Source organism: Pristis pectinata, chromosome 8 (genome assembly GCF_009764475.1).
Source record: "Pristis pectinata isolate sPriPec2 chromosome 8, sPriPec2.1.pri, whole genome shotgun sequence".
NCBI lineage: Eukaryota > Metazoa > Chordata > Chondrichthyes > Rhinopristiformes > Pristidae > Pristis > Pristis pectinata.
In genome coordinates this window covers 10,360,111-10,368,325 of record NC_067412.1, presented here as the reverse complement: position 1 = coordinate 10,368,325, position 8,215 = coordinate 10,360,111, and the positions used below count along the sequence as shown (strand labels likewise).

The window sequence follows — 8,215 nt, the reverse complement described above, 5'->3', positions numbered from 1 at the left end:
GGGGACGTCGCCCTGGGGGGCGGGACCGTGGGGTGGTGACGTCGGCCTGGTAGGCGGGACCGCGGGATGGTGACGTCGGCCTGGGGGACGGGACAGCGGGGTGGTGACGTTATCAGGGAGTAGCACGTGGTTCGGGCTCGGTCCGCCAGTTGTGGAGGTGAGTCTTTCGAGGGGTGAGGTCGGGCCCTGTGGTCGGGTGAGGGTAAGGGCTGTCGGGCCCGGTGGCTGGGCGAGGGCGAGGGGTGGTTAAATCTGGGACGGCAGCACTCAGGGTCAGTTCATTCAAGAGGCAGTGATGTCTGCACCGGCTCCCAGATCTACCCGGCCTGACAGTGTGGGAGCCAGTGACCCCAACTCCTGTTGTTACCTTGGCAACCACCACACACTCCTGTCTAGATCATTGGGGGGTTTAAACAGGAGCTGGATACCTTCTTGAAAGGTCAGGGAGCTGAGGGCTAAGGAGAATTGGCACAGAAGATATGAGGCTGGGAAAGATCAGCCATGCTCATATTAAATGGGCAGTAGGATTGAGGGGCTGAATGGCCTCCTCTTTCTCCTATCACCGGCCCTGGGTATGTTGGAGCCAGTGATCCCTGGTACGGTTTCTCCTCAGGCTATGACAGGGTTCCGTTCCTGAGTCCTGATGAAGGGTCTTGACCCCAAATGTCAGCTGCCCATTACTTCCCTCCATGGATGCTGCCTGACCCACTGTGTGTTCCTCCAGCACCTTTGTGTAAGATTCCTGTAAGATATCTTTATTAGTCACATGTACATCGAAACACACAGTGAAATATCTTTTTGTGTAGTGTTCTGGGGGCAGCCCACAAGTGTTACCACGCTTCTGGTGCCAACATAGCATGCCCACAACTTCCTAACCTGTACATCTTTGGAGTGGTGTTCCATTCCTGAGAACTGTTCACAACCCAAATGGTTTGCAAATTGGAAATGCAACCCTGTGGCACTTTAAACAAAAGCGTGGACCAACCAAGGGCAGGGAGTAGTTAAACCAGGGGGCTTAAATCAGCCATTCAGATATTGCCGTTAACCAAATTCCCATGAAACAGAAGATGCCCACAGCTGCTGGCAAATCTGAACTGCCAATGTCCCAAATGCTCGTTTGTGTATACGAGCTGTACACAAGATGGGTGTTGGTAAGCAGAGAAGGACCTGTACTATGTGGAAGAATAGTCTTCGACCTGAAACGTTATAACCTTCCAAGTATTTCCAGCATTTTCTGTTTTTATTTTAGATTTCCAGAGTCTGCAGGGGTTTTTTTTATTTTCCCATACTTCCTCTCCCTGCACAGGGAACCAAATGCACACCTCACCCTCTGCCTAGCAGTGTGGCAGTTGGTCTTCTGCCCTCTTCCCCATTTCCCTGGAGTCAATGTTTGTCGCACCCCTCACTCCTGACCACCTTTCTCCACTCCCCTGGCTTACAATGTAGGATTGCACACCCACAGGCTGCCAGTGAAAATAAAATATCTCCAGACGCTGGAAATCTGAAATAAAACAGAAAATGTTGGAAACACTTAGCAGGCCAGGCAGCATCTGTGGAGACAGAAACAGAGTCAACATTTTGTGTCGGGTTTTGACAAAGAATCTTCGACACCTCCCTTTGCAACTGGATCCTTAACTTCCTGACCAACAGACCGCAATCAGTGAGGGTTGGCAGCAACACCTCTGCCACTATTATTCTCAACACTGGTGCCTCACAAGGCTGCAACCTCAGCCAACTACTCTACTCCCTATACACCCACAACTGCGTGGTCAGATTCTGCCCTAATTCCATCTGCAGTTTGCAGATGATACCATCATAGGGCCATATCATAAATAATGATGAGTCAGAGTACAGGAAGGAGATAGCCTAGTGACATGGTGTCATGACAACAACCTTTCCTCAATGTCATCAAAATAGAAGAGCTGCTCATTGACTTAAGGAAAGGGGGCAGTGCACATACTCCTGTTTACATCAACAGTGCTGAGGTCGAGACAATTGAAAGCTTCAAGTTCCTAGGAGCAGACATCACCAACCATGTAGATGCCATGGCCAAGAAAGATCACCAGCACCTCTACTTCCTCAGGAGGCTAAAGAAATTTCACATGTCCCCTTTGACCCTCACCAATTTTTATCAATGCACCATAGAAAGCATTGGTATGGTAACTGCTCTGCTTGTGACCACAAGAAACTCTTTGTGGACACAGCTCAGCATATCACGGAAACCAGCTTCCCCTCTATGGACTCTGTCTACACTTCACGCTGCCTCGGTAAAGCAGCCAACGTGATCAAAGACCTCACCCACTCCACACATTCTCTCTTCTCCCCCCTCCTGTCGGGCAGATGATGCAAAAGCTTGAAAGCATGTACCACCAGGCTCAAGGACAACTTGTATCCTGCTGTTTCCCTTGGTGGATGAGTCCAGGACTAGAGGGCACAATCTTAGAATTAGAGGTTACCATTTTAAAACAGAAATGAGGAGAAATTTCTTTAGCCAGAGGGTAGTGAAATTATGGAATTCTTTGCCACGTACGTCTGTGGAGGCCCAATCATTGGGGGTGTTTAAGGAGGAGTTAGATAGGTATCTAATTAGTCAAGGTATCAAGGGATATGGGGACAAGGCCGGAAATTGGGGCTAGGTAGGAATAGTTTTAGTGTAGCTCATGGAGCAGACTCGATGGCCCCTTTGTCTTGTGATCTTGTGATTATTGAATAGTCCCCTGGTATGATAAGATAGTCTCTTGACCTCACAATCTACCTCATTATGACCTTGCATCTTATTATCTACCTGCACTGCACTTTCTCTGTAACTGTAACACTTTATTCTGCATTTTGTTATCATTTTACCTTTACTACCTCAATGCGCTGTTGTAATGCTCTGTATGGATAGTATGCAAGACAAGTTTTCACTGTACCTTGGTACATGTGACAATAATAAACCAAGTGACATTAACTCTGTTTCTCTCTTCACAGATACTCCCTGACTTGCTAACTGTTTCCAGTATTTTCTTCTTCTTATCCCATGCTGGCAATGTGTTTCCCCACCAGCCTCCAACCCCTTGCACTCTTCCCCAATGTGGCCACATGGGAGCCATTTATTTCCACCTCCACTCTCCCTGCCTGGGTACAAGACCCGCGTAACTACTGTCCTTTGCATTGACTACTTGGTGATGGCATGCTCACCCAGTTGCCCTTTGACCAGAGACAGTGAGAAAATAAGGAGAAGGAGCATAGGTTAGGTTGATGCAGCTACTGATGACTGCAGAGCTTCAGCAAAGTCATCAGGGGCCATGGGGATTGAGGTCCTTATGGTCTGGGATGTTAGGATCCATTATCATCCCGTGTATTACTCTGACTAAAATTGCCTAACACAGGGCAGGTCAGAAGTTGAACTGAGGTTCCAGTATGTCTTGCATTTGGGGTCAGAGAAAGTGTATTCTTTGGAACTGTATATCACATAATCCAATATGATATCAAACTTGGTGAAATGGATAATTTAGTTGTAAAAGATTTTTAATTAAGTACCAATTTTGACAGATTTTGCTGTTACACGTCACCTGTCAAGTTGGATCAATGACGTATGTTCAATTATTACACATTGAACATATTTACTAATGTGTTTTGTGGTGGAGATTGCACTATTTGACATATTTTCTAACTTCTGTGTTATATTTACTGAAGTAAAATACTGAATTATGGACAATCAATGATTCAGTGTCAGCAGTTTGATGATTAATGTTAGTGATTGAGTGGCACTGATGGTTGCCATTCTACTGTTACTACCGTAAGGTTTTGAGTCATTGTTGATAAGGGTGACTGAATTGGTTTCTCGGTGTATCATTGGAATCGGTGTAAGTTTAAAATATAATCTCTTTAGTCATTTGTTTCAACAAGCTGCCTGAGCAAGTGGTAAAGGCAAGTACAATTACAATGTTTAAAAAAACATTTAGACAGGTGCATGGATCAGAAAGATTTAGAGGGATATGAGCCAAGTGCAGGCAAATGGGACCAGCTTGGTTGACATGGATGATTTGGGCTGTAGGATCTGTTTCCACGTATTATTTTATAAATTGGATTTGCGTTCTGTGCCCTAAGGGATTGTTTTGATGGTGTTAACCTGGTGGCAATTGTATGCTGCTGTTTCTTCAGAGTGTCGCAATTGTGAAATTGGTCAAATGGCTAATAATACTCAGAGGCTCTGCAAACGCAAAGGACTGGGTGAGAAGAATTTAGAGGAAGGCAAATGGAAAAGGATCAAGGTCCAAAATGGGGGCACTGTGGAAAATGGCATCAAACATAATCCGGGAGAGCGAACGGTATGTAAACTAACTGTAAACGTGGTTACTTTTAAAGTGAGCAATTCAATTACAATTTGATTGTAAATCTTGATGTCTTACCAATAAGTGAGCCAATGTAGAGTAATTGGATGGATGGAGAGAGACTTGGTGAATACTGACAGTTTAAATTCAAGAGGACTGCCATAGTGCATTGCAATGGAGTTTTCATAACGATCTGAGAAAAAGTTGGAGGGGTGGGCCATTCAACATCTCAAACCTGCTCCGCCATTCAACGAGATTGTGGCTGATCTTCTCTCTCAACACCATTTTCCCGTCCTAGTCGCCACACCCCTTGATTCCTTTAATATCGAGAAATCTTTCTATTTCTATTTCAAACGCAATCCATGACTGAACCTCCCACAGCCCTCTGGGGTAGAGAATTCTAAAGGTTCACCATTCTCCAGGTAAGGAAATTTCTCCTCATTTCAGTTCCAAATGGTCTGCCTCTCATTTTGAGACTGTGACCCCTAGTTGTAGATTACCTAGCCAAAGAAAACATCCTCCTTGCATCAGCCACAATCTTGTTGAATGGCTGAGCAAGTTCAAAGTGCCAAATGGTCTGCACCTTTCCCTGTTTCTTAGGTTCTTAAATCAAGCCATCTAAGGATTTTGTACGTTTCAGTAAGATTGTCTCTCATTTTTGTTTTAAACTCCAGCATAGCAAAACTAGTATCTGCCCGGTGATCATTGGAAATGATGGGTGGTATCTGAGGATATGGGAATTGCAAAGTTACTTCCTCATTGAAAGAAGGATAAATCCAGCAACTGCAGATCGGGCAGTTTAATTTCTATGGTGGGGAAGCTTTTACAAACAATAATGCAGGACAAAATTAACCGTCACTTGGATGAGTGTGGATTAATTAAACCAGCACAGATTTGTAAAAGAGAACTCACATTTAACCTGACTTGAGTTTTTTAATGAGGCAACTGAGAGGGTTGAAGAGGAAAGTGTGGTTAATGTGCGTATCACATGACAGGCTTGACAGCAAGAGATTGAGCAATGGATGGTGGCAAATGGATAAGAAATCAGCTAAGTGATTGAAAACGTGGTGGATGGATTTTTGGGTTGGAGTATAGAGTTGGTGGGTTAGTGTTTTCCCTGATTTATGTTGATGACTTGGATCAGGATGTGAGGGGACAATTTCAAAATTTGCTGATGGCACAAAACTAAGGGAGGAGAGTGAAAGGCTACAAGTGGACGTGGACAGACTGGTGGAAATAGCAGATGCGCGACGATGAAATTTAATGCAGGAAAGTGCAAAGTGATATCTTTTGCTGGAAATGTTTCAGTGGAGCAATCCTATATAAATGCTACCATTCCAAAGAGGTTTTGGGAACAGAGAGCCGTGCATTAAATGTTTGAAGGTAGCAGGGCAGGTCGAGAGAGTGGTTAAAAAAAATAATGAAACCCTTGGCTTCACAGGGCAATCCCTAGGTCTAGAAAGATTGTCCATTTTGAAATCCAAGTTGACTATTTGTTATTCTATTGGCTTCCTCATTCCATAATTCAGGAATTAGGAGTTGGAGATCTCCCCAAGGTCATGCTGCCCTGATAATTGGAAGATGTCTTTACTTCTTTTTGCATATCTTAGGTTAGAAATTCTGATTTGATGAATTCACTGCAATCTCAACATAGCTACAAACTCCACAGTGTGTGACAGCACACTTAACAATTTTATTTAGAATTATTTTAAGGCATGTATGTTCCTAATGCACTATCATTAAACAATTAAATTACCCTTTGAAAATAATTTTGCAAGTTCTCTTCCTGAATAATTTTTCTATGTTTTCTAGGATGTTTCAATTTTCACTCTCAACTCCAACAGTAACCACAGTGCCATTACTCATGAGCAGCTTCATGAGCTAATAAATTATGCTGTATCAGGAGAGGCGAGAATCTCCCCACCCAGGTAATGTATACCTATTTTCCCCCAGATGTTTAATAGTCAGGTATGCTTCCCTGTTTCTTTAGTGAAAGGCTATTTAATATTGTGGTTTGATATTAAGTAGGTTTCTCTCGGTTACTGTTTTGCAAGTTTTAGAATTGCTCTGAAATTTTATTCACCTTAAGTTGATATCTAACATTAATATCAATGAATAACGTAAGGAGAAAAATTTGGTAGATTTTAAGCAGTAGATTATACGCAACTTTGTGGAATAGAAATTTCAGGATTTTAATATCGTAACAAGGTTAGATGAACTATTTAAATTCCAGAACATTAACACTGGACTTGTTAAGCCGTAAATCACACTCATAAAGGAGTGCAACTGAAATGTTAACCCATCTTTGCTGTTTGGGGCACTGTGGATTTCTAACATTTTCTGTTTATTTCTGAACTTGAATAACTAATAATTCATTGGGAGTTTCCTGATAATACATGCTTATAGATCTAGTATGTGGCTGGGCTACATCCCACCTCAGCTCATCTTTTGCTGAAAACCCTCATTTATGCCTTCGTTCCCTCTAGGTTTGACTAATTCAAAGTCCTAGGTGGTCTCCTTCAACCTACAGTACTATTAGTAAAATTGATGTAATCCAAAATTCTACTGCGCAACTCTCACTATTCCATTTACCTGTATCCCCTGTGCTTCCTTTGGTTTACCTGTGGCATTCTCACCCATTGTTTCAAGTGCCTCTATGGTCTTGTCTCTTATCTCTGTTACCTCCTCCAACTCCCTTATGTTACAAGATACATGTTCCTCTAATTCTAGGATCATTTCTCCAACCGCCCCCTGAATTATGATTGCTCCAGTATTTGCAGATGTGCCTTCATATGCCAAGGCTCACCTTAACCTTCTCTGCTTCTGCTCTTAAAGATGGTCCTTGATACATCCTTCTTTGACATAGGCTTTTGATCATCTGCTCTAATACCTGCTTGTGTCTGACAATATCAATCAAAGCTTTTGATGTTACAATTACTGTATATATTATAGACTAGAGAATGTTGTTTTAAATTCTGAATATTTGAAGCTAAGAGGTACAATGGAAATAGATGGCCTTCTGTTTGAATTCTGTTCCTAGGTACAGTAAAACTTCGATAATCTGGCGCACATGGGATTTTAGTGGTGACAGATTGGTAGTTATTCTATTAATATCCCAACACACTTTTAAGTTGTTTTTCTAAGATGTTGTATAGTATTATCATAAGTTCTCCAGTGAACCCAATAAGTTTCAGGGGCATGCAGGAATAGGAGCCCCAGTGGGTCTTGGGGTACATGGGAAACATTACCCGGTGAGCCAGATGCCAAATCATTGGGCTTTCCCAGTGGTCAGATGGAGGATTACAGGCGACCCCCGTGTTACAGGGGGGTTGTGTTCCCAGAAAACCATCCGTATCATGATTTTCTTAACACGAAACCACATCATCTGCACATGCACCAAGAAATTGGAGCTGAAAAAATAAAAACTGACACACAAATTCCATGAGAGCCAATTTTATTCCATATCTCAGATTTTTGGGTAGTGATTTGTGAATTCTGCAGTGGTGATTTTCTGTTACCTGAATGGCCCTAACACCGGGCTCACCTGTGCTGAAAGTTTACTGAACATGTTGATGTACTGTCCTGTTTTTGGGTGATCAGTAGCAGAGCAAGATCATCCCTGCGGATGGAAAGTAATCTTTTTTTAATGGGCAGCTTTGGAGAATACTGCAGATAAACTGAAAATATCTTTTCCTCCAACCCTAATTTCTGTACCCTAATCTTCTTCCAACAGTTGGTGCCAGATTCATGGGCAGAATCAAACCAAAGGAGTAACAGTCATTGTTCTACATGGTGTAAGTCAGATGCACTTTTACAGATACTATCTTCAATTTAAGCAGCTGAGGAAAAGGTTCAAATGGGTAAGTATCTGGGTTGTTACACTTGATCCATCTGGTTCA

The 8,215-nt window shown here is 42.8% G+C and overlaps 1 protein-coding gene across 1 annotated transcript in view; it reads left to right on the top strand.

The window, feature by feature from the left end:
- Positions 1 to 37: 37 nt before the first annotated feature.
- LOC127573579 (RNA exonuclease 5-like) overlaps positions 38 to 8,215 on the top strand; it is a 45,227-nt gene continuing 37,049 nt past the window's right edge. The window contains exons 1-4 of the mRNA XM_052021938.1: positions 38 to 157; positions 4,147 to 4,313; positions 6,129 to 6,244; positions 8,050 to 8,176. Of these exons, the coding sequence (XP_051877898.1) occupies positions 4,173 to 4,313; positions 6,129 to 6,244; positions 8,050 to 8,176 (384 nt within the window). The 5' untranslated portion in view covers positions 38 to 157; positions 4,147 to 4,172. The remainder of the gene's footprint in view (positions 158 to 4,146; positions 4,314 to 6,128; positions 6,245 to 8,049; positions 8,177 to 8,215) is intronic.